Source organism: Ictalurus punctatus, chromosome 11 (genome assembly GCF_001660625.3).
Source record: "Ictalurus punctatus breed USDA103 chromosome 11, Coco_2.0, whole genome shotgun sequence".
In the NCBI taxonomy this organism is placed as follows: Eukaryota; Metazoa; Chordata; class Actinopteri; order Siluriformes; family Ictaluridae; genus Ictalurus; species Ictalurus punctatus.
Window position 1 is genome coordinate 24,601,432 of NC_030426.2, and position 27,005 is coordinate 24,628,436.

Here is a 27,005-nt window from a genome sequence, read left to right on the forward strand (position 1 = left end):
TGTGTTTTCTCTCCTTAGTTGCTTGGCGTTTATGTTTTCCCCTGTCTTAGCCTTGCCTTAATTTTGGTTGGTTTTGCTAGGTCTTGGTTCTTTTTCTTTCTTCTGGTTATTTATTAGTTGTTTATTTAATAACGCTCATCTGCACTCACATCCGTCTCCCTGGATTTGGTACATATGTATTTTGAGTTTGTTTTGTTTTCGGGGAGAAAATAAGAGGCTGGTGATGGAACAACTGTTTATCTCATAAATTTAATAATAATAATAATAATAATAATAATAATAATAATAATAATAATAATAATAATAATAATAATAGAACACTTAGTGGTGTTGTTGGCAAATACTTAGCTCCAATGGTGATTATTTTCATTAAAAACACGCCCACATGTGTTTTATTTCTTACTTATGTACGTTGTAACCATGATATGAACTTGCTTTTAACAGGGGGCTCGGTCTCTAGAGAAGTGAGTGCATATGCAGGGGGAGGAATCAACATCAAGTGCAGATATGAGGATGAATATAAAGACAAACCCAAATCTTTCTGTAAGATGGGATCACATGAGTGGAGTTTTAATCAAATAACAACAAAACTAAACAGTGAATGGTCACATGATGGCAGATTCTCAATTCAGGACAACAGAAGTGCGGGATTCTTCAGTGTGTTTATCAGAGAGCTGATTACGGAGGACACTGGAACATACGCGTGTGCTGTTGATGTGTCTGATGAAATACAGATCTACACTGTAGTGAAGCTGAAAGTAACAGAAGGTGAGGAGATTTAATTATGTGTTTTATCAGAAGAAACATCAGATTTATTTGTAAATTTACTGTATAACTGTCTAAGTGTTGTTAATCAGAGCTAGGACACATATACACATATAAACTGATCTGATTGGTTGTGATTTGCAGATCTGTCCTATGAGAAGTCCATCAGTAAGACTGTCCATGTAGGAGGAGATTTGATTGTCAGCTGTAAATACCCAGAATCCCTCAGGAGTGACCCCAAGTTTCTCTGCAAGAGGCTTCAAACTGCTGCTTGTTCTTATAAAGCATCTGTTAAAGAAAGTAGAAAATATGTAAATGAGGGGAAATTCTCCTTGTATGATGACGGAGAAACACAAATGTTCACTGTGAGTATTAGAAATGTAACTGAGCAGGACTCTGGTGAATACTGGTGTGGAGCTGAAGCAGCCTGGACATCTGATCATGGATACAAGGTTTATTTCACACAGATCAACCTGACAGTTACTGGTGAGTTTGTATGAGTAAAGCTGCTATTCTGTAATTTCAGACCATTCTGACAGCTTGATTTATCTTAGAATGTATTTTATATTCTTGCTCTATTGGAAGAGAGGTTTTGCTTCTTATTGAAATACATTTGCTTACTTCAAGCATTTATTCATCAACAGAAAAAGAAAATGAATTCATTCATCTTCACAGAGTCACATCCTCATTGACACTTAACAGTAATGTAGTGTAGCCATTCCACTTCTCAGCATGTTTGTGGGAGTGGGAGAAAACCAGAGAACCCGGAGGAATCACAGTGTCACAATCGCGTGTTTTTGAACTTCTTATTTAGTTTTTTTTCCTGTGTTTGTGCTCACCTCAGGTGTATTTCTCCTGATTAGTTTCTCTATTTAAGTTCTGTGTTTTCTCTCCTTAGTTGCTTGGTGTTTATGTTTTCCCCTGTCATAGCCTTGTCTTAATTTTGGTTGGTTTTGCTAGGGCTTGGTTCTTTTTCTTTCTTCTGGTTATTTATTAGTTGTTTATTTAATAACGCTCATCTGCACTCGCATCAGTCTCCCTGGATTTGGTACATATGTATTTTGAGTTTGTTTTGTTTTCGGGGAGAAAATAAGAGGCTGGTGATGGAACAACTGTTTATCTCATAAATTTAATAATAATAATAATAATAATAATAATAATAATAATAATAATAATAATAATAAACTTAGTGGTGTCGTTGACAAATACTTAGCTCCAATGGTGATTATTTTCATGAAAAACACACCCCCATGTGTTTTATTTCTTACTTATGTACGTTGTAACCATGATATGAACTTGCTTTTAACAGGGGGCTCGGTCTCTAGAGAAGTGAGTGCATATGCAGGGGGAGGAATCAACATCAAGTGCAGATATGAGGATGAATATAAAGACAAACCCAGATCTTTCTGTAAGATGGGATCACATCAGTGGAGTTTTAATCAAATAACAACAAAACTACACAGTGAATGGTCACATGATGGCAGATTCTCAATTCAGGACAGCAGAAGTGCGGGATTCTTCAGTGTGTTTATCAGAGAGCTGATTACGGAGGACACTGGAACATACGCGTGTGCTGTTGTTGTGTCTGATGAAATACAGATCTACACTGTAGTGAAGCTGAAAGTAACAGAAGGTGAGGATCTTTAATTATGTGTTTTATCAGAAGAAACATCAGATTTATATGTAAATTTACTGTATAACTACCTAAGTGTTGTTAATCAGAGCTAGGACACATATACACATATAAACTGATCTGATTGGTTGTGATTTGCAGATCTGTCCTATGAGAAGTCCATCAGTAAGACTGTCCATGTAGGAGGAGATTTGATTGTCAGCTGTAAATACCCAGAATCCCTCAGGAGTGACCCCAAGTTTCTCTGCAAGACGAGGCTGCAACATGCTGCTTGTTCTTATAAAGCATCTGTTAAAGAAAGTAGAAAATATGTAAATGAGGGGAAATTCTCCTTGTATGATGACGGAGAAACACAAATGTTGACTGTGAGTATTAGAAGTGTAACTGAGCAGGACTCTGGTGAATACTGGTGTGGAGCTGAAGCAGCCTGGACATCTGATCATGGATACAGGGTTTATTTCACACAGATCGACCTGACAGTTACTGGTGAGTTTGTATGAGTAAAGCTGCTATTCTGTAATTTCAGACCATTCTGACAGCTTGATTTATCTTAGAATGTATTTTATATTCTTGCTCTATTGGAAGAGAGGTTTTGCTTCTTATTGAAATACATTTGCTTACTTCAAGCATTTATTCATCGACAGAAAAAGAAAATGAATTCATTCATCTTCAGAGACTCACATCCTCATTGACACTTAACAGTAATGTAGTGTAGCCATTCCACTTCTCAGCATGTTTGTGGGAGTGGGAGAAAACCAGAGAACCCGGAGGAATCACAGAACAGAACATGTAAAAACTTCATGTAGACAGTAACCCGAGCTGTAGACTTACTGAAAAACATCTGCTGTACTCACAGAGACCAGGATGCTCATAATGAATCCCACTATCAGGCTACACCCAGAGGTGGAGGGTTCTCTTATGAGTCTGGTTCCTCTCAATGTCCTCATTACTTATAATATTTTGTCACTTAACACCAAATTTTTACTCTCAACACTTTTATACATAAGAGCCCTGTACTGCTTTCAGGCATATGCTGGATCTACATACGACTCCTTTATCATCCAAACTATCTATATGTTTCTGTGCTTTAGATCCACGTGTCCCTGTTTCAGCATCAGTGCCAACAATATATTCATCATCTTTACCAACATCATCATCTTCATCATCATCATCATCATCAATGTCTACGCCAACTTCTCTTGAAGGAGGTGATTATACTTTCATGCACCTCACCCCCACAGTCTAACTACATGACTATGATGTGACTATGATGATCAGGTTTTTCTGAATGATCAGTGTGTAGTTTAATGTGATCGTCTGACTGATCTCGTATTTCTCTTCCAGGATTTCCAGCTTTCACTGTGATCACTGTGTCTGTAATTCTGCTGCTGCTTCTGACTGGAGTCATATTCCTCATTGTGATTCTACATAAGAGACGCAGGACGCAAAGTACACACACACACACACACCATAGAACAGGGGTGCCCAATATGTCGATCGCAAAGGAAGTGGGGGTAGATCGCTAAATAATAATAATAAAAAATGATGTTAGTTGATGTACAGGGCAGCCAGTCTGAGATCTCATCTTTTCTCTCACCACGCGTGTGCGATCAAGCGCGCCAGTGCTAAAGGCTAGCGAGCGAAATCGCGGGGAGAGGACATTTTTCAGGCTTTTAAAGACTTCATTGACAAAACCCAGCTCCCAGTGTGCAAATTGATATCAGTCAATGGTTGGCAGCACAAATGGATTCATTGCCAAGTGCAGGGAAGACGATGCTTTCCCTGACTTCCTTAACTACCACTGCATAATACACCATAAGCCTTATGCGCAAAAATGCTGAACATGAAAGAGATCATGGATGTGGCAACAAAGATCGCCTGTTCTATACGTGCTAGATCACTTCAAAGACAGCTGTTCCGTGTGCATCTGGAGAAGGCAGACTGCGACCACTCTGAGCTCCTGCTACACACTGATGTGAGATGGCTTAGTAGGGGTAAATTCCTGCAGAGATTTCGAGAGCTCTGTCCGGAGATAAGGGAGTTTCTTTTTGCTGTTAAACATGCAGAATACACCCAGCTCAATGATGATCAGCGGCTGCTGGACGTTTTTTTAACCGAGCATTTTTAACCGATCTGACCAACTTAATTTGGAGCTGCAAGGAAAAGACAAAAATTAAAGGCAGTTAATGCCTTTAAACGGAAAATGCAACTTCTGTCCTCAAAGCTGCAGCGCCATGATTTTGGGAACTTCCAAAACCTTTGACGCAGCGGAAGCATTGAGCGCACTGCACGCTACACGGAGCAGATTGACAGCTGTCGGTCAGAGTTTGACAGACGCTTTCAAGACTTTGCTTTATTGGAGGCATTCGCCACATTCATGTGCTACCCATTCAGGGACAATGACTACTTTTACTTGGACAGCAGTAATCTAATTATTGACCTTAATCTGAGTAAGATAATAATGTGATTAAGGTGTTTACATGTCTGTAATACACGTCCATAATGCGACTAAAACAGGAGTACTCCACCTGTCTTAATTAGATTATTGCTTACTTCGTTTATGACCTTAATTAGATTAAGGTAATTAAAAATTGCTGTTTACGTGGTAGTTTCTTAATCAGAGTATGGTCTTAATCGGATTAAGAGTGGATTATTGTTGTCCGTGTAAACGCAGCTAATGTTGAGGTTGATTCACTCGCATCGAAAATTGCAACGCTGTTTCACCTGAACTCGTCTGAAGTGGAGGATGAAATTTTGAAACTGCAGACTGACATTCAGCTGAAGTCCAGGGCTCATGGACAGTTTTGGAACTTACTCACAGGGGAAAAGTACCCAAACATGAGGAAATGTGCAACCTCCTTGACTGCATTATTTGGCTTTACTTATTTATGTGAGTCAGCCTTTTCCCACATGAAGATTATTAAGTCCAAATACTGTTCCACAATGACTGATCATCATTTGGAGTCCTGCTTGAGGCTGGCTACCAGCAGCTACTGTCCAGACTATGCAAACCTGGCTGATTCTATTCAGTGCAAGTCATCAGAGTAAGGTATTGAGCAAAAATGTACTGAATTGTAGTGTGCCATAAGGGTTCATGCAGTTATGCAAGGTACATGAATATATATTGTGTGTGTGTGTATATATATATATATTTGAAGTATACGCAGTATATATATAAATAAATATATGTTTCGCATTTTTAGTGTAAGTAGATCTCTTTGACTGGTCATGTTAAAAGTAGCTCACAAGTCAAAAAATTGTGGGCACCCCTGCCATAGAAAATGATGTTGGACTGCTACGTGACTGATTCTCCTCCCAGTTAGTGTTATAGTCATATAATCAATAACACGTCAAACTCACGTCAAAAGGGTTTCAGTCATACATGTGGTGTCTGTACTTATAAAGATTAAAGTAACACTTGTTCTTTTTGTTTCCTCATCTTCCTGCAGGCCCAGGAACAATGACTCCAACTTACAGAGAGGTGAGTACAAATTAACAGTAAAACAACTCATTTACTCCATTAATTAATTTGACAAAACATTTCAAGTTTTTACAACTTCTAAAACTTCTCTTTTTTATTATTATAATTTCAGACAAATGGGGATTATGAAAATGACCCAAATGTGCTTCATTTCCAGTCAAGACAAATGACCAAGCAATCAGATTCGGTCTATAAAAGTCTGAACCCCAACACCAACCAATCAGATTCGGTCTACCAAAATCTGAACCCCAACACCAACCAATCAGATCCGGTCTACGAAAGTCTGAACCCCAACACCAGCCAATCAGATTCAGTCTACCAAAGTCTGAACCCCAACACCAACCAATCAGATTCGGTCTACCAAAGTCCGAACCCCAACACCAACCAATCAGATTCAGTCTATCAAAGTCTGAACCCCAACACCAACCAATCAGATTCAGTCTACCAAAGTTTGAACCCCAACAGCAACCAATCAGATTCGGTCTACCAAACTCTGAACCCCAACACCAACCAGTCAGATTCGGTCTACCAAAGTCTGAACCCCAACACCAACCGATCAGATTCAGTCTATCAATGTCTGAACCCCAACACCAACCAATCAGATTCGGTTTACCAAATTCTGAACCCCAACACCAACCAATCAGATTCAGTCTACCAAAGTCTGAACCCCAACACCAACCAATCAGATTCGGTCTACCAAAGTCTGAACCCCAACACCAACCAATCAGATTCAGTCTATCAAAGTCTGAACCCCAACACCAACCAATCAGATTCGGTCTACCACAGTCTGAACCCCAACACCAACCAATCAGATTCAGTCTACCAAAGTCTGAACCCCAACACCAACCAATCAGATTCAGTCTACCACAGTCTGAACCCCAACACCAACCAATCAGATTCAGTCTACCAAAGTCTGAACCCTAACACCAACCAATCAGATTCAGTCTATCAAAGTCTGAATCCCAACACCAACCAATCAGATTCAGTCTACCAAAGTCTCAAGTGTTAAACTGACCAGTTGGACACAGTTGGAGTCAGAAATTGCCCTCTAACCAATGAGATTGTTGCTGCCAGATTCTCTATTAAACTGGACTGGCCTCTCATTTGAAAATTATTCTAGTTTCAAACTAAATTGTGGAATAACCTGTCAAGATCAGATAATGTAAATGAATAGTTTTTCAAAAAGCCAGTTTATCGCTGTTCAGAAGTTTGCTATATGCTTGGAAACCAGCACATGGAAGTGCTGAGAGTCTTCATCCTCATCCTGAAATGTGGTCAAATAAAGTGTATAAAAGATGCCATTTCATATGTTAGATATCATGTGTTCTGTGATTAACTGATGCTGAAAGTTTGTGGTTGTGAGTTTGTTTTGAGAGTCAGGATTTGAGTTGTTCACAAAATTACACACACTTCCTTCAAGTTACATTTCTGATGTGTAATGATTTTCATAACCTCCATGACACAGGGTTAGAGGTTAGTTAGAAGTTTTAGCTCAATAGCCACGCTCAACAATCAACAGTGAACGTTTATTATTATTTATTGTTATTTTTAATCATGAATCATCGTTTATCATTCCCTACTTTAATCACTTTTAATCATTTTATATAATAATTTTCCATATTAATGCTGTAATGATGCATTTGCCTCCTAATGTTTTTGGAACTTTGGGTTGAGTAAGCTTAGCCACACACTGATTTTTACTGATTTACTTATTTACTTATAATAACTGTGTTTGTTATGTGTTGCTCAGCAGATTATCATTTCTAGACATGGGTGTGTTTGTAAGTGTTAGTGGATGCTGCTGATTTGGATGATGAGACCATGAAAGGGTCATGTCTTAGTATTTGCCTATTATTATATATTTGTCTTAGTACTTCAATTAAATCCATCTCCTCTAACTCTAGGTTTTATGTCTTCAGACTAAAAAGGCGGAGATCATCCAATTCCTTAACTTTCCACTCACAAAAATATATTTTGATATTTAAAATTGTAATTAAATTCAAGTTGGCACTATATACACTTTATATGTCGACTTGTTTTTGAGTTATTATTAGTTATTTTAATTAAACACATTAAATTCATGTGACCAGTCAAACAGGTTAATAACTATAAGAAAATCAATAATACATACAAACTTATGTAATGGTGATAACTTAGATAATGCTGGCTTCTTGGTTGTGTTATTCACTAATGTGACTAAAATTACTTCTAATATCTGTTGTGAGTTGTAAACATGTCTATATGTATTTACTTTTGTATATGCTCAATAAAAAAAGGAAATGAAATAAACAATTTTTTAAAGTAAAAAACTAAAATGACTTCCTCGACTTTTAGATTCACTACTGACGAGGGCCACTCGAATATCATCTAGACCAATTACATACCGCACTCTCATCCGGGTATCTTTGTTGTACACCCGTCTGCTAGTTAGCAAACTAGCTAAACACAAGAATGGGTAGTCAAATTTAAACCAAAATGAGATTCCAATAGTTTGTAATGTGTTTCTTTATTTTAAAGCGAGAAAATAAATATCACCAACGGGAATCAGGGCTGTGAGTTGAGTGGTTGTTCACTAGCGAAGATTAGCCGCATGCTAAAGCTACCTCAACTGTAGAGCGGGGGTTTATGGGAGGTGTAGTTTTTAAACAATGAGTACACTAGAATCGAAAGGAAAAAAAAAAATATATATAATCATTGATTTCGCTTATATATTTATATACGCGTAGATGTAGCGTTTGTTTTAATTGCAAGCCAAACAGAAATATGAAATTAAAAAAAGATGACACTTAAAACTTCATTTTATACTGAATAAAACGAGCCGGGTTATTCACTTCCGCAGTTCTTTAGAGAGCCAATCAGCGCGTCGGGACAAATTGAGTGACGTTCCCAACAGCCAATTATCGATGATTGCCTTTCTCGATAGCCAATCACAAACCAGGCATGCGGTGAAAACATGACTTTCGATTTGTAATCAGATACATTTCGGACAATAAAACTGTACGTGGTATGTTTTCATCTGAATTGGTAAGCAGTTCAAGTGTAACGTCTTCTTAAATCGTTTAGATATTTACGTTAGGTTTCTTAAATGTACGGATGTGTTGTATAATATGTTCGCTGTATATATATGTATATAAGCGTGTAGCTAACCGGCTAATCTCTGTTAGAACGTAAACACCATGGAGAGTAGAAGAGGGCTTTTTCTGTAAAGAATCAAACAAGCACCGGCTTGCTGTTGGAGGAAAATAATCAACGTGGGGTGATGTGATGAAATGGAGTTACTGTTCCCTGTCCAAAGTTGATTATTTTTCTATAACAGCACATCCAAAATGATTAATTCTTCAGCGTTATACTACAGCAATTTGCCTATATATATATATATATATATATATATATATATATATATATATATATATATATATATATATATATATATATATATCTTTAAGCTTTTCATCTGTTCATGAACAACAAACCCTTACTTCTGGTGTAAGTGGCTCTGTTAGACATAACAGCGGTGTAATAAATAGAGCTGTTATTTATTTATTTTTTTAAAAGCTATTATTACAGATTATTTAATTTTATATTGTTGAAATACCATCTGCGAAACTACTTACAATTGCCAGATTTCTTTACCATGTTCGCAGGCCAAGATGAAGAAGAAGACGTTAATGGTGTTCGATTTCGATCACACGCTGGTGGACAGGAACAGTGACACGTGGGTGATCGGATGCACACCTGCGCAGAGCTTACCTGCCTGGCTTGAGAATTCCTACCAGAGAGGACGCTGGACCGAGTACATGGGTCGAGTGTTTACCTACATCGGCGAGCAGTCTGTCCGTCCGGATGCCATACGGGAGCTGATGCAGGCGATCCCGTTCACAGACGGAATGATCGAGCTGCTGAAGTTCATCTATCAAAACAAGAGCGACGTTGATTGCATCATAGTCTCTGATTCCAACACTCTGTTCATCGACTGGATTTTAGAAGCCGGTGGCGTGGCATGTGCCGTCGATGGCGTCTTCTCGAACCCGGCCAGTATTGACCAGCGCGGGTACATCGAAGTCCGGAACTTTCATTCACACTCCTGCGAGCGTTGTCCGGTTAACATGTGCAAGCAGAAAGTATTAACCGATTTTAGAGACAGGCAGGCGGATGCAGGGGTCCATTACCACACCGTGTGTTATGTAGGGGATGGAACAAATGATTTCTGTCCCATTAAAGTTTTAAATGAGAGCGACATTGCGATGCCACGTAAAGGGTACAGCCTTGAAAAACTGCTTGCCAAAACCAGGAGTAACAGCAGCCCCCTTAAGGCGCAAGTGATACCCTGGAGCAACGGGACTGAAATATTAAACCAGCTGAAAATCATCCAAAAACAGGCTGAATTATTTTAAAACATTTTAGTGAAGGGCTGCTATAAAAACACAGTAAACAAAGCTCACTTATTATTATTATTATTATTATTATTATTATTATTATTATTATTATGGCATGAGAGCCATTAAAATAGCCTCATATAGAAGTCAGAAGAAGAATATCTATAATGTTTACATTCACATTTATTCATACGCTGGATGTTGCAGAGCTGAGCAGTGGATTAGTCACTGCTCGAACAGTTCTGCCGTTTAAAGGAAAGCTTTACCGTGAAACACTTTAAACATGTATGTAGTAAAAAGAAGAAGAAGAAAATTCATGAGTTCAGCAGTTTTTGTTTTGTTGACATCACAGGGAGACATTGTTATTGCTAGTGCGCTTACTATTAGAGTTTAATAGGAGGAAACAAAATGAAACGTTAAAACGAAAATACAAAACAGTAGGAGCTTCACTTCTCACTCCCCATTTTCCACGTCACGTTAATGAGAAATCCGGCGTAGAAGTATCTGAGACAGTGGTGCAAACGCAGGAGTCCCAGAATGCAGTGCAGCCGCACGATGCAGTGGTGCTGAGTTACAGCAGCTTTTCGGCTCAGTCAGTCGGCGATCTACGAAACGATGGCGCGTGAAAGTTGAAGCTTGAGAAGCTGATCTCTTTGAGCAGAGTGTAGAGACTAAAATACTGAAGCACTGCTGCATCGCTCTCTTTAGATAGAAATTAAGCGAAGGCTAAATCCCACTGCTATCAGCTGGTGGTAAAACGGCATTATGGGTAACGCAGGAAACTGTTAACTCCAAACCTGATTAGCATGTCTGCTGTAGGTCTGCTTCTCTCAGGGCTTGTATCCAGAAATATAAAATGTGTGGGTTATAAATTGGTATCAATAAAAGGAATGAACTTGTCCTGTCCTTGTCAGTGAAGGAGCTGCGCTAATGATAACATGTCTAGAACAAAATATATCTAAATATAGTCTTCAAGTTTTGAGAATGTGATATTTTTTTTTGTCTCGAATCTGATTGGTTGGGAAGTTATTGATTAATTTTCTCTAACAGCAGTTCGGACAGTAGAACAACAACTCCAAATCACAGGTTTGTTTTAATGTGTTATTATTTCTATAGGAAAACCTTACAGAGGGACTTGTATGATAAATGCTTCACATAAGCAGATTTTTTTTTAAAGCATGTGTAATTGTTGATATGGTGAAGTTTTCTGCAAGGAGATGTTTATTTCACGTTTATGGAAGGAGTCTCCAGTGTCAGCGCTTTGCAACAGTCAGAGGTTAAGCTGTAACTTTAAGTTTTCTGACATCTTCAGGACAGAATATAAGATTAGGCTTGCAAGCTGATGTTAGTACTGTAAGTTGTACTGTACTGTTTCTTTAGAGACCGTGTGGAATTTAAAATGAATTTTTTATGATAAGTTATAAAAAAAGACCATGCATTTTATGATTAAATATAATATGATAAAAAAAATATATATAACAGCATTTATGGTTGTAATTCACACGTCACATTTTTAACAAGAAGAATAATAAAATGTTGTTTTGTATTTAATTAATAGTTTGCCCTCGATACTGATTAATTTATGGTATTTTACATATACTTAACCACTTGTTAATTTTTTTATGATCATCAATTATAATAAAGACAATAACTTATGATTTACTTATGAAGTGTTTGTGGTTGTAATTTGCACGTCACAATTTTTTGCAATACAATTCAACAACAACAATAATATAATATAATATAATAATAATAATAATAATAATAATAATAATAATAAATGTAACATAATACATGTGATATATTTAAAGTAATATATGTAGTAATATATAATACAATAATTTTTTATATCTAATGAGTAGTTTGTTGTCTACACGGATTACATTATTGTCTTTTCATATATTCGGCCATATTTGTAGGCTTTATGAGACTTCGGACACAATTTCCCATGATCCATCGATAAATGACGTTACGCGCATGCGCTCTTGGGAAAAGCGTGTGTCAAGCGTGAGCGAAGCAGAGCTGCAGTTCATCCAAACGCAGATAGACCTTAAGGCACAAAAGTAAGTGTTTTAATGCCGAAATGTGATTCTTTTAAACACATTGTTTATATTTAGACTTACGTCTATATGCAGTTTGGTGTAAATAACGCGTGTATGCAGCATGATATGAATATTTTATATCAATGTGGCCTGGATTAAAGTGGGTAACATGATCTGATCAGATCACACGAGTCCACTATATTCTCATTTATATCCAGCTCAAATTAGTGGAAATGAACGATTTAAATGCTTTAATATAAGCAGAACAGTACAGTATCTGACTTGCTGCTCTGTTCCATGTGTTAGCGCTAACCAAGCTAAACGTACGCATGGTAACCCGGAAGTGCACATTTAAAGGCTTTTCCATTGGAAATGTGTAAAACCTGTAAGATTCAATACGAAGGTGAAACTTTTTAATGGTAAAGATTTTCACATTTTTAAGGACTTTCCCCCAGCACTTTGTAGTTGCCGAATGGTTTGGATCCAAATCACGTCGGTGGTGTGGAGTTATCGCGACAACTGACGAGTCACGTCATTTTCAAAAATGGCGGAAATCCAGTGAATGCGCGCGACATGCATTGCCATTTGTGTGTGCATTGATTTGTATGGAAAGTGTGGTTCATTAACGTTTTATGTTTATATTAACGTGAATACAAAATATATACTTCTTTTCGATAATAAACTTTGAGATAGACTTGTTTTTTTATAATCTGTGGAAAGCTCTATATTTATATATGTGAATTGGGAAGAAATCAACCAAATTGTAAACACATCAAAATGACCAAAAAGGGCAAAAACAAGTGTTTCTTCGTCAATTCTTTAAAGAAAGCTGGTGGAAATGCACTTTCACTGCCTTCTTCCAGTATATTAAATGGAAATTACTACCCTTGAATGTTCTCTAAATGATTCTGTGAAGTAACACAAGTGTCTTGATGTGAAACTAAATAAAATACAGCTGTTTGTTGCCACAGCTTATGTGTTGTGGAGTTGACAATTAGACCATAAACGTACTATTTCTAAGTACGACGTATAATAATGTAGAGTTTCATATTGTAAAAAAATAAAATTAAAAACCCCCTCCAAATGCAGTTCTAGTCTGTCCACTAATCTCTGTCTAGGATTGTTTGCTGCTTTGGTGAATTTTTTTTCTCCAGACAAACACTTCTCCTATTGGTATTTCTGTAGTTCTTAATTTAAATGAGGTCATGATTTAATATTTATCATTTTTCTTATTGTATTAGGGATGGCTGAAGAAAAGGAAATGTCTCCCCTGGAAAAGAAGGTGGCTGAACAGATAGAGGTGAGGCACGCACCGACCCGGCTGCTTCATTACCAGTGTGCTTTAAAACGCATATACAAGTGCTAGTGTTATCTTATCTTATTTTTTTCCCCCATCTTTCTTTTCAGTATTATTTCGGAGACCACAATCTCCCTCGAGACAAGTTTCTAAAGGAGCAGATACAGCTGGATGATGGCTGGGTTACACTGGAGACGATGCTCAAGTTTAACAGGTACAAGACACACTACAGCACAGAAATATAACGCTGGGTGGACAGAATAGCAGTTGTGATTATACTGCTTAATATTTAATATCTTGAGAAAGTTCGAACCCGCACTAACATTTATGATTTAAAGATTAGACTGAATTCTTTTCTTCGTATTTGGTCCGAGGAGTCTCTGGTAAAACGTTGTTCTCACACGAGTTCGTCTCCGCAGGCTAAAAAGTTTGACCTCGGATGCCGCGGTTATTGTCGAGTCTCTGCGGAAATCGAAAACGGGACTGTTGGAGATCAGCGAGGATCAAACCAAGATCAGACGGAGCCCGAACAAACCTCTGCCCGAATACAACGACGAGTATAAAGACGCCCTCAAACACAAATCTATATACATGGTGAGTGAGTTGTGATATCTAGGCCATGCCTCTTTTGCTGGGACTTCCGCATTGTATGCCGTGCAACGTGATACAAAGTGAGAAATATTTGACAAATCTGTGTTAGTGCTTGAAGAATGTCTGAGGTATTATTTCTCTGTTTTACTGAAGTTATCTTCAGTCCCGTCTCTATACTTCTGGCTCCTGCTTTTAGTCCACGGAGATTTATCTAGGTCATGGCACCAATATAGCATACCCTGCTAGATAGAGTTGGGAAGATTCTAAACAAATGTATTAAACATTGAAAGAGTATAAATGTTATAAGTAATTCATATGGTAAAGTGTTTGATGTCACTACTGGATTAAAGGCAAGGAGCTGTTAATGCTTCCATTACAGGGGTGTTTAGCATGAACATTTTATTTATTTTTTTTTAAATATCTGGAAGTGTTACATACATTTTTAAATAAAAAAAAAAATATATATATATTATTTTTGCTCCATCATTGCTGCAATTATGGCATTAAAAAGTACAATATCTAAGTTAACATTACTAGTACACACCCTGGATAAGCTATTTAACCTGACACACAGCGTTCTAGATCGATGCAGCCTGATCACACCTGTTCTGCTGAATACAAGCACGAGTAATAAAATGTACCACCTTTTATCATCCGTTTGCACTCTATACACACTGTTCTGGGGTTTATGCTAATGGCTAATCATTCACACAGAAAGGCTTCCCTTTGGACACGACGCTGGATGACATTAAAGACTGGCTCGCTGATAAAGGACACGTGGAGAACATTCACATGAGGAAAGGTGCACAGAAAACCTTCAAAGTAAGACTGCTGCTTTTTTGTTCTTTTCCTTTATGATTAAATGTCATGCTGAGATATTTATTGCACAATGCAGTGGTAATGTTAGTGTGGCTCCATGTAGAACAGGGCGTTGTACTACCTGAAAGCCTTTTTCCATCAACATGGTGTCCCTTGTTGATTCTAGACCTCTGAGTGTGTGTGTGTGTGTGTGTGTTTGTGTGTGTGTGTACTGCCAAAGAGCTTGTTCTGTTTTTGAGTAGACCTGGTAACGTTCAGGTCTTATTGATGCTGATGTTTCGTCACCATAAGAGCATACCGAGCAGATGTTCCACAACATTTAATGTATCTATAAACAGATAATGGGGAGTTGGTTATTTATTTATTTATTTATTTATTTGTTTGTTTATTTAATTCCTCGCTTGTACTGATGCATTACAGCAAAATCAACGGGCAGATACAGTGTTAATGCTTCAGCTACACATTTTAGAGTAAATAGCTAAAAGCGGTAAACGTGTATATAATGTTCATGTCGACGACTCTGGACTGCGTGTAGTTTCTGAGGGATTTAACGTTGGATGGGGAATAATGTTCTCCGAGCCAGAAGTACATCTTGTAAAATCCTCCACAGTTGTTATTGTAGGTTTTTTTTTTTTTTTTTTTTTTTTTTTTTTTTTTTTTTAATAAACAGAGTGAAGGAGTTTTGATGTCATATTGGTGGAGAAGGGGGTATAAATTTATTTAAATTGCTGTTCGCAGGGCTCCATCTTTGCTGTCTTGGAGTCCGAGGAGGCAGCCAAGGCCTTCGTTGCAAGAGACGATGTAAAACAGTTCAAAGGAAACGACATGATCGTTCTCATCAAGTAAGTCACGATTAAGTGTTGCTTTGTAGGCCTCGGTGCACACGGCGTAAGAGCGCTGACTAGACTAAAGATAACGGTTTTGCCTTCACACAGCTTAGTCAGCAGGTCTGTGTATTGTAGATACAACCGAATGTTTGTTCAGATCTCCGAGGCGTGCTATATTGGTGCCGTGACCCGGATAAATCTCGGTGACCCGAGAGCGAAAAGTATCCCGTCTCAATACATTGGTTTCATCTGAATCTTTATACGATGTACCGATAGCAGGTTTTTTTATGCAGTATTTTTTGAGGTGCCAATATTTCTCAAACCTTTCCATTTCACTTCACTAATAAATCAGAAGCAGTGTGTTCGAGTTGGCTGAAAACAGTGAGGACATGATTGTGCTAATTCATTTCTGCTTATTGATTTTTATAATGTTTTTTTTAATTTTTGCTCTCGGCGCTGTACACCGATCAGCAATAACGTTAAAACCTCTTGGTTAATATTGTGTAGATCCCCCTCTCCCTCCAGAACAGCTCTGACCCGTCGAGGCTTGGACTCCACAAGACCTCTGAAGGTGTGCTATGGTATCTGTCACCGAGACGTTAGAGCAGATCCTTTAAGTCCTGTAAGTGGCGAGGTGGGTCCTCTGTGGATCAGACTTGTTTGTCCGGCACATCCTACATATACTCGATCGGATTGAGATCTGGGGAATTTGGAGGCCAGGCCAGCATCAAACGTTCCTGAACCGTTTGGGCAATGTGTCAGGGTGCATTATCCTGCTGAAAGAGGCCACTGACATTAGGGAATACCTTTGCCATGAAGAGGTGTACATCGTCTGCAACAGTGTTTAGGTAGGTAGTAGGTGTCAAAGTAACATCCACGTGAATGCCAGGACACAAGGTTTCCCAGAGCATCACACTGCCTCTACCAGCTTGCCTTCTTCCCATAGTGCATCCTGGTGCCATGTCTTCCCCAGGTAAGTAACACACATGAGCACGGTCGTCTACATGATGTAAAAGAAAACCTGATTTATCAGACCACACCGCCTTCTTCCATTGCTCCATGCTCCAGTTCTCATGCTCACGTGCTCATTGTAGGTGCTTTCAGCGGGGGTCAGGGCCTGCAGTTACGCAGCTCCGTACGCAGCAAACTGTGATGCACTGTGTGTCCTGATACCTTTCTATCATAGCCAGCGTTAACTTTTTCAGCAGTTTGTGCTACAATAGCTTTTCTGTGGGATCGGACAGACGGGCAAGCCTTCACCTCCCACACGCGTCAATGAGCCTTGGGCCCATGATCCTGTCACCGGTTTGCTGGTTCACCGGTTGTCCTTCCTTGCACCACTTTTCGTAGGTACTAATCACTGCATACCGGGAACACTCTACAAGACCTGCTGTTTTGGAGACGCTCTGACCCGGTCGTCTAGCCATCACAATTCGGCTCTTGTCAAAGTCGCTCAGATTCTTACGCTTGCCCATTTTTCTTGCTTCCAACACGCCAACATCGAGAACTGACTATTCACTTGCTGCCTGATAAAGATATCCACCCCTCGACAGGTGCCGTAGTAACGAGATAATCAATGTTATTCATTTCACCTGTCAGTGGTTTTAATGTTATGGCTGATCAACGTATATACTGAATTATCACAATTGTTCTCTCAGTGTAGGATTGAAATACATTTATTAAATCTTTATAAAACATTCAAAGCTGAAATCTGACCCTTTTTTTCTTTAGTCATGTCAGTGAATTAGACGAATTATGTAATTGGCTAACTTGAGCTCAGCTGAGGGACCTTGTGAGGCACATTCTGAGCGCATCGAGCTGATTTCTTAACTGTTTGTGTATTATTCAGTTAAAAAAAAGTAGTGTACATATTTGTTATATACACAGATGACTTTAACGTTTTAATGAGGTATTCAGGGAAAACTTTTTTTTAAAAATATCGCACTGTATATACACACTTTTGTAGCCTTTAACCCTCTATTTATTTATTTATTTATTTATTTATTTATGTATGTATGTATGTATGTGTGTATGTATTCATTATTTTGTGAGCAGAGCGGTCAGATCTGAGTTTAGACTTGAGTCTTTAGTGGAGGGCGTTGTTTAACCTTTGACCTCTTTGTGTAGAGATGACTACTTTACTAAGAAAGCAGAGGAGAGGAGGCAGGGTCGCCAAGACGCCAAGGCCAAAGCCAAGAGGTGAGGAACCACAGCACAACACTGTACATTAGGAATGCATTACAGAGCTGGAAAGCGATTTTTGTCTCCTGCTGTCATCCAATAGCAGTCAGGTAGATGGTATCTATAGTCTCGCTCGCTTCATCAGTCACGAAAGTGACTTGCTTTGGACGTAGTGTGTATGCATGTATATGACCGCTGCTTCGTAAATTATTGTAAATAATGAGCGCTTTGAAGCAGCGGTCGGATTATTGAAGTCTCCCCTGTGGAAAAGTCCGTTCACTGAAGGGGAAAGGACAAGGGATTTGGAACATAAAAACAGTGAAGTCTGGACTGTGATGCCCCACCCTTTCAGTAAATGTTTTTTTGCAGCTTTCGCTGAAGCCTACAGGCTAAAATAAAACGTGATGTAAATACCATGTGATGTAGCCACACCCATTTCACTGTCCCATGCTGATGCGGTTACTTGTGTGGAATTTTAGTGTCCTTCGGTCTTTTAAGGGAACCATTTTGATTTCAGTGAAAAAGAAGAGCAGCAGAAACAGGCTGAGAAGGAGGAGATGGTGAGTTTCTTTTTATTCATCAAACATGCGCACACACACCGGATTAGTTATAACAATTTATTCCCAAATGTTGCTGCTGTGATCATAAAGACTGTCCTGTGCTCATCCCAGAACCTGGATTGACTCCCCTTGATTCACAGCCTGCACGATGCACTCGGTCCCATTTGTTTCCTCTCTTCTGCTCCTGTATACTGTAATGATTTTAATGACCTTAATGGTGTTCCCAGAAATCTCTGGATGAGCAGAGAGGCTGTGTGCTGAAGTTCTCGGGTGAACTGGATCACGTTTCTCGAGAGGATTTCCACAAGATCTTCACTGAGCACGCGCAGATCAAATGGATCGACTTCACCAGAGGAGCTAAAGAGGTGAGGCCTGAAGTGCATTGTGGGAAAGAAAGGTTTTCGAGCAGCATTACACTTTAGTTAGGACTGTGGTTGATGGGAGGGTTACAGCGCTAGTCCAGAAGTCTCCAGTGTCTGATGTATAATTTAGGGCCTGTTTTTTTTTTTATCTTTTAGGCTTGTGTGATTTATTTATTTATTTATTAAAGCCATGGAGTGTCTCTGTTCAGTGTCGTTAGGTTTACAACCAAATGTTTACAACACCTTTCATGGAGAGTAAGCCTAGTAAACCTGCAGAGAAACCTGTTGATTATACTGATGTTTTGTAGCGTTACTGTCTTTTGTCATGACTTTTAATCAAGTCCGAATACAAATAAAATGGCCAGATTGAAGCATAAGAAACGTCCACCATTTTCATCCCACGATTATGGTCGCAAGGTGTTCTTGCCATACTAATGCAAACTATCCCAATTAGTAATATAATATAATCCGAATAAACGTCACTGGACATCATGGCAGTGTAAGATCGTGTGGAATTGTTACCTCACCCAAGCCTACTGCTGTTGCTTTGTGAGTTATATTCGGAGCGGGAAAGGGGTGTGTCAGAAGTAGCTGGTAGTTATTTTTGCTCTTCCTATATACAGGGCACCATCCTGTTTCGCTCGGACGCTAAGGAGGCCCTGCAGAAGGCTCAGGAAGCAGCCGGAGTCTCCGAGCTGAAGATTAAAGATAAAGACGTTCAGTGGGAGGTGCTGGAGGGAGACGTCGAGCTGGAGACTCTAAAGAAGATCATCGAGAGCCAGCAGGAATCGCTGAACAAGCGCAAAGGAGGACGAGGTCTCGTGCTAAACTCAATAAGCTGAATCCGAACACGTCGAACGGTTAAATATTTATCATTTGATTATCAATATTTTTGCATAAATAAACAAATATGAAATCAGGTTGAAAATAACCAGACTGCAGGGTCAATTGGTGCAGAGTTATTTTTTTGTTTTGTTTTTTTTTTTGTTTATTATACACGTTTGCCCAAAATATGTTCATTGGAAACACTGATCTGCCTTTAAACTTGCGTAATGCTGAATAGCAGCATGTGCCAAGCAGTGATTGGACCGCCAAGAAAATAAGGCGGGACTTGGATTTGGCTCATACAGTTGGAGAACGAACGGTTTTGATGTCAACCTCCGTCTCACTTCTTGTTCTTGTTTTGACTTGCAGGAGGTCACAGGGGTCGCGGCCGAGGGCGGGGCGGCCGTAGGGACCGAGGAGGACGAGAGCAGACACAGTTCCAGGGCAGGAAGACTAAATTCGACAGTGATGATGAAGGCGGTGATGGTGAGGACGCAGGTAAGGAGGAGACCGTCTCACTTCTGATTGCTTATCATGGACTTTCACCAACCAACGATCTGAACATTATCAGTGGTCTGTTAATGCTGAGCGTGCTTTAATTTATTTATTTATTTATTTATTTAACATTTATTCATTTAGTGGACGCTTTTATCCAAAGCGACTTACAAATGAGGAAATACAAGCAAAGCCATATATCAAGTGGAGAACAGTACAAGTAGTGTTACGAGACAAGATTTATAATTGAGTTCTAGAGAAGCAAAGTGCGCAGAGTAGAGGTGTAAGAGCCGGAGTAGGTGTTTTGTTTTGTTTTTTTGAGGGGGTGGGGTTGGCGTTTTAGGGGTTAGTTAGGTGTTCACGCAAGAGGTGGGTCTTTAGCTGTTTTTTGAAGATGGTGAGAGATTCTGCGGTCCGGATTGAGGTCAGAAGTTCATTCCACCGCTGAGGGACAGTTAGTGTGAAGGTTCTGGAAAGGGACCTTGAGTCACGCTGAGTAGGCACTACTAAGCGTCGGTCATTGATTGATCGCAGATTGCGTGAGGGAACGTAAGCCTTCAGGAGAGAGTTGAGGTAGGGGGATGCTGTTCCAGACAAGATCTGGTACGTGAGCAGTTTTTCCCCCCTTTCATTTACATTAAAAATGATTGTGATACAAGACAAAGAATCTGATTATATTCTTTATATTCTTTTTTTTTTTGTAAGATATAAAGTGCTGAATTTTATCAGTCCTGATCTAATGATATGTAAATAAATTAGACTAGACAGAAGAAGGCATGAAAGTACAAACACCTGCAACATTAATGCGACTCTGTAGTGACTTCCTGCTTTCTCTCTCGCGCTCTCTCTCTCTCTCTCTCTCTCTCCCTCTCCCTCTCCCCATCTTGACCTTCCAGAACCCGCAGCGCCGAAGAAGCGAGCCCTCGAGTCAAACGGCACAGAAGCTGATGTCGACGCTCCAGCCTCCAAGCAGGCGAGAGAGGAGAACGGCTCTTAAACGCAGCGCTGCGATGCCGCTTCCTTCGTGCGTACTGTAAATATTCCCCACGGCTACAATCAGATATCTCAGAAAAATGTCCAGCGTGCCTGCTGACCTGCGGCTTTCCCGTCTTTATGCAGAACTCGTACTGGGCTGAGCTCTCGACTGAACGTTATTATTTTGTGTTTAATATTTCTGACGGCGCAATACGTATCGAATTTTTTTTTCGTTTAAAGGCAAACGTCCTGATTTTGCTGAACCGACTGTCCCTTGAATTTAAATCAGCCAATCGCAAACGTGATCATTCGACATTAAAGCTATACAAAATAAAATGATGAAATTTCAATTAGTTATCTAGTTTACATCAATCCACTCGATCAGCGCTACATCAATAAAGGCTGTGAAGGGGGTTGGTGTTATTTCCCCCAAGATCAAGTCTTTAATTCGTGCCTGGTTGAATGTGACGGTAGTGGACAGCGAGGTGTTTATGGAGAAGCACTGGGTTGAGGGTCGGAGCACAGACCTGGTGAACCAGCTGTGCACAAACACACAGAGCTCTGACTTCCTGTAGGTGTGTCAACGTAGTACATCTGCAGATGATAACAGTGGTCAAATTTGCTCTTTTGAGTATGTTTTTTTTTTTTTTTTTTTTTTTTTTTTTTTTTTTTTTTTTTTTACATTTCTAATTAAGACAATACGGTTGATTGTGATCAGGTTTGTGATTGGTTGATGAAATGTATTAAGCCCCGCCCTCAGCGAAATCAGGACGGATTGGGTTTCATTTTCATCCGGTGATTACTGCGTTACTTCGTCACGGCTCATAATACGACATTATTGTGTTTAGAAAACGGCCACTGTTTACTGTACCTGATCCCACAAGCCTTCCAGCTTGTCCCTGATGCGGATGACTGTATGCAGATTACTGAGCGGAACGCAGTGCCCCAATCAATGCATCGATGTGTCTCACATTTCTCAAGAAGGAAAGCACGTTCAACGTGATGGATTCTCTGCTGCCTGACCTCAGGACGAGGTTAGCATCCGTTATTCTCCAGATGGGTCGACGTTCCCGTCTCGGATGTGACCCGAAAAAGCCATTTAGAAATGAAAGTCGGATCTCTTGACTTTACCTTGGATTTCAGTCTCGATTTTGCATGTCAGCTGGATATATTTTCTAATTATGCTCACAGAAGGTAGAAACTGTACATTATGTGCTGTTAAGGTTTTTATTTTCCTTTTGTTAAGCAGACCAGAATGAAATCTATATTATTATTATTATTATTATTAGTGTTATTTTTTTTGTTCTGACTGAGACGTCTGACTCCCAAGTGCCATTTTTAATTACTAGTTTTTCTTTATGCTGACCATGAGGATTTCAACACGAGGCACTCTGACATTCTTTACTACTTTATTTTTCATGTGTATGCATTTAGCTCATTTCATATTTGGAATTTGAATAAAAATAAGAAAAACAAAAAAGGTTGTCCCCCTCATTTCTTTTTTTTTTTTTTATTTATTTTTTAAAAAAATATTAAATACAGAAACCTGATTAGACTGGGTCCTTATTCTTCAAGTTGCATACGGTCAAATCTGATGCACAAATTCCACCAGGATGAGCTCCTTATTCGTCAAATAATAACAACAATAACAAGTGAGTAGAGAGGAGGTATAGAAACTAGAGATGGCACAACACCATGGTTCTCTTATATTATTAAATATCATTGGTGTAGAAATTGAAAACTTGCGTAATATTGTTTAAAAACTAAGCTTCGATAGCATTAGTTTCGTACTAAAGCACTTAAAATACATGGCTAAAAAACAATAAAAACAGAAACTGTGCTAAATTGTAAGTAAAAGTTCCACAGAAGGAGAAATTTATTTGTCTATTTTTAATAATGAGAAATTGACTGATCAGGTCACACTGAACTCCCAGCTTGTAGATTAAAAGTAAATTATTTATTTTAAAAATATGTAAATCATTAGAACGTTCTTAGTGTCCCTGTGTCATTAGCATGGATGATAGATAACCAAATTTTTGTGCTTTAAAATTAAGGAACTCGACCTTGTTAATCATTTAAGAGCAAAATGCAGAAAAGAAACTTTTCCTTTTTTTTAAGGTGTTAACTTAGGTCAGTGGTTTTCAAAGTTGGGGCCACCAGGGGGCGCCCGGGGGGCCTCAACAATTTGGTGTGAAAAATAAATTCTCACTCTCAGACAGCCACACACACACACAATCAATTTCTAATGTAATGTAAAGATGTAAGATGTGATTATTAATTTAAAAAAGGGGGATATATTCAGAAGTCTGTATTTTTAATGTGTTTTAAAGACATCTTGCAAAAGGGGGGCCTCGGTCAAATGTTAATGCCATTTGGGGGGCCTCGCCCTGGAAAAGTTTGGGAACCCTTGTCTTAGGTGGCATTTTCTGAATGGTTAAATGCAGGTCTAATGGTCTAGATCTAATGGTTGAAGATTTAAAAAAAAAAAAAAAAAGTTTCCAGGTCTAAATGGCATCACAGTAGTGAAATCATGCAGGTAATACCTCTCTGACCCCTCGATCCTGAGACCCAGAAAATAAGTGAAGGATTAAGGACACAAAACATGTAAGTAAAAAAAAAAAAAAAGAATAAAAGACTTGTATCAGATCATAAAAATAAATAAAGAAGGACAGTCTTGACTAAATAAGTTGCTTAAAGGTGCATTAGGTAAGATTTGGGGCGGGTGCAGTGTGTGTGTGTGTGTGTGTGTGTGTGTGTGCAGGCAGGAAAATAGAAACCCTCAGAATTTGTATTGGTTTTAGTGGAAACTGTAATGGTCCCTGTGGGTCTGTACCGTCTATTGGTGGCATGTTATGTCTAGTGGATACCATTAATGGTAATGGTATTAATGGTTAGCTAATGGTTTGTAATTGTATTTGTGGTTTTTATTTATTTATTTCAGCAGGAATGAGCGCGCTTGGACATTCAGCTGCTATAAACATGTGACTTCTCATAACGATTCATGAGGAAGTGAATGATACGCTACATATTGACTATTGTACCTTTACAACTATTTTTAAAAGTGTCGGGGACAAAAAAAAATTCATTTCATTCACACAAAAAGGAGCAAAAAAAAGTCTGAATGTTGGAAATTAAATTCCCCAAGTTAGTTCTACATGACTTCCAATAAACTGCAGCAGAGTTTTACATTGTTCGCGTTATATTTAATATTTAACATATAGTACACACGAGTGTGTGCATTTCCGTTTGGACCACTAGACGGCGATGTTGCTCCACGTGTCTTTACGCTAATAAGCTCAATGTCACCTTTTTATACTGTTATATATTCAATTCCTATCTAGTGCACCAGTATATACTCTCTATGCTCCTCACTATTACTTGTAATAGCATGCAGGATGCAGTAAGTATTATTTATTATCCTCTACCACTGTCACGTGACCACCTGTCAGTCAAATTCCCTCTGGATGCTGTTACAGTACTGCTTACTTTTCACTTGTGTAATAATTTTAACCACACACACACACACACACACACACACACACACACACAAAATGTGTAATAATTTTTCTTTTAATATGAAACAATTTCGATTTTCACATTTACATCACAGTGTACACGGGTTCAAAACAAACAAACAAACAAGAATGCTCAAGTGAATTTTGTTTAAGTGCAAAGCCCCAGAGAAAAGAAATAAAATAGGAAATGAGATCATAAATCAAACGAGACTATTCCGCATTAGTATTTATCATTCTGTATCCGAGCATGAGCTGGATCAGTTCCGTAGATGCCTCCGTTGTGGTTTGTATAATATAACTGTGTTCACATTGTGGGAGGAAGTACATCTTGATTGATTTAATATTGAGTATGTTTCTTAAGATGTACGTAATTAGAAGAAGAAATAAAGGAGAAGAAAATAAATACAGTGGAAGTGGAATGCAGACTTCATGCTAAACTGGAGGCTGCCTCTTTTTTGTCTTTTGCATCCTTGATCTGGGCCATTTCCAGTTTCTTTCTAGCGCTCTCGTCATAGCCGTGCGCTTGGATTTGCTCTGCTAAATGAGTAAATGTGAATGTACTCGTAGATATTAAATACAAGCGAGTCCTAAAACTAAAACAGAGATAAAAATCTCAATTAAACTCAGAATTGACTTGGAAATTGAGCTGCGTTTTAAACATACTAATAGGGGTGGAGTAATGGATGTAGGTCTTTAGGTGTGTGTGTGTGTGTGTGTTGGAGAGAGAGAGAGAGAGAGAGAGAGATTCAAGCTAATGTCCTCTGTTGTAGGTCATCACTCTGAATGTGATCTGTTTTTTGAGAAGCTCACCAGTTTTCTCCAGGCTGACGTCATGACTCCATCTTCTCCTCTCCCTCCCTGTTCTGAACGACCGTCCGTCCGACCGTGGAAGTGGACATGGAAGTGGACGTCCCAGATCCACGTAAATACGATACGTCTTACAACATAAACGGCTTTAAGAAATGAAGCTCCTCTCAGCAACGCGCTGTGTCATTCGTGGTGTTGATTTTTGATATTTTTCCCCTTCGTTATCCAGGAAGAATTCTACATCGTCGTTTATTGCGCAACCTTCTTCCTTCAGGGTTGAGATCCTGGTTTATTAAAACAGAACTTTCAAACCTACAGGCTGTTTTAATCTGTGAAGCCACAGGGGACGTGTCTATAGGGCACTCCTACGGGAGCCGATACAGAATTTTATAGGTGAAATCTTGACCTCTCGAATGCTTATGGAAATGGAGGGGGGGAAAAAAAACAATCAATGAATCACCTGTTGCTTCACACATCCATCCTAGAAGAGTCGTTTGTCAGTGTGACGTAACGTGTAGCATTGCTACCTCACAGCTCCGGGGTCCTTTGTTCAATCTCGAGCTCAGGTTATTGTTCCAGGTTTGTCACGTTCTCCTCGTGTCCATGTGGGTTTCCTCCAGGGTTTTTCGTGAAGTAGGTGGACTGGCTAAGACAAATCGTCCGTAGGGGTGAACGAGTGTGCGAATGGTGCACTGACAAACTCCGAAAAAAATATTTGGAGGAGCTTGCAATTTTTCAAAATCGCAACAGATTTTCTGAAGATTCGAGCCGAGACACGTCATGTGACGACATCACGACGCACGTCCTGCCGAATCCCTCTTCGAACATGAGTACAGCTAAAACGTCTCGTTTACCAACAAACACCCCCGCGAAAGACAATTTTACGCAATTGCGATTCCGTCAGTTCGAGTAGTTTTCCGCAATAAAAAAAATCGCGAAAAAAATCGCAAATTGCATCAGAAATGTTTTAAAAAGCCGCAGCAAAGTCAAACGTTTTTGGCTACAACAATCACAAAAAAAACAACAACAACTCTGAAATGCGAGATCCTGTATGGACTAGGTTTTGGGGAAGGTAGGGGTTTGGGTTCCTCCTATGTAGCCACCGGTTGTCAAGTTCAATATGGAACAAAGAGATTTCTGGAGGCATGACGTAGTCCGCTATATACGGCAAAACTTCTACGACCCGATCAGCAGTGAACTGTTAACGTTAACGTTTTCAGCCTCCATCAGAAACCGCACTGATACACATTACGTCAAGTCCCGGTCCAGCACTCGAGCAGTACATCGCGTGGTATGATAATAATGATAATAATAATGAGTCTTTATTGGTCACAGCACAGTGAAATTGTTTTCTTCGCATACCCCAGCATGCCAGGAAGTTGGGGTCAGAATGCAGGGTCAGCCATGATACAGCGCCCCCTGGAGCAGAGAGGGTTAAGGGCCTTGCTCAAGGG

General features: G+C 39.2%; 3 protein-coding genes across 4 annotated transcripts; all 3 read left to right on the forward strand.

The window, feature by feature from the left end:
- The first annotated feature begins 2,552 nt into the window (after positions 1 to 2,552).
- Positions 2,553 to 8,146, forward strand: LOC128634030 (circumsporozoite protein). The gene is made up of 5 exons (XM_053683768.1): positions 2,553 to 2,884; positions 3,490 to 3,606; positions 3,743 to 3,847; positions 5,848 to 5,879; positions 5,992 to 8,146. The coding sequence occupies exons 1-5, from the start codon at positions 2,755 to 2,757 to the stop codon at positions 6,886 to 6,888; spliced, it is 1,281 nt and encodes a 426-aa protein (XP_053539743.1). The 5' UTR covers positions 2,553 to 2,754; the 3' UTR covers positions 6,889 to 8,146.
- A 617-nt stretch (positions 8,147 to 8,763) lies between these two features.
- phospho2 (phosphatase, orphan 2) lies at positions 8,764 to 11,917 on the forward strand. Its single transcript, XM_017479383.3, has 2 exons — positions 8,764 to 8,903; positions 9,524 to 11,917. The coding sequence occupies exons 1-2, from the start codon at positions 8,886 to 8,888 to the stop codon at positions 10,271 to 10,273; spliced, it is 768 nt and encodes a 255-aa protein (XP_017334872.1). The 5' UTR covers positions 8,764 to 8,885; the 3' UTR covers positions 10,274 to 11,917.
- Positions 11,918 to 12,185: 268 nt separating this feature from the next.
- Positions 12,186 to 22,709, forward strand: ssb (small RNA binding exonuclease protection factor La). Of its 2 annotated transcripts, XM_053683704.1 has the most exons (13): positions 12,186 to 12,318; positions 13,539 to 13,597; positions 13,705 to 13,808; positions 14,014 to 14,188; positions 14,900 to 15,007; positions 15,743 to 15,846; positions 17,959 to 18,030; positions 18,530 to 18,572; positions 18,800 to 18,937; positions 19,558 to 19,750; positions 20,129 to 20,257; positions 21,151 to 21,278; positions 22,078 to 22,709. In XM_053683704.1, exons 2-12 carry the CDS (start codon positions 13,541 to 13,543, stop codon positions 21,249 to 21,251), a joined length of 1,224 nt encoding a protein of 407 aa, XP_053539679.1. In that variant the 5' UTR covers positions 12,186 to 12,318; positions 13,539 to 13,540; the 3' UTR covers positions 21,252 to 21,278; positions 22,078 to 22,709. The 2 variants fall into 2 exon arrangements, with proteins under 2 accessions (XP_053539679.1, XP_017334864.1); XM_017479375.3 differs by lacking the exon at positions 22,078 to 22,709 and having other exon boundaries at positions 21,151 to 21,905.
- The last annotated feature ends 4,296 nt before the right edge of the window (positions 22,710 to 27,005 follow it).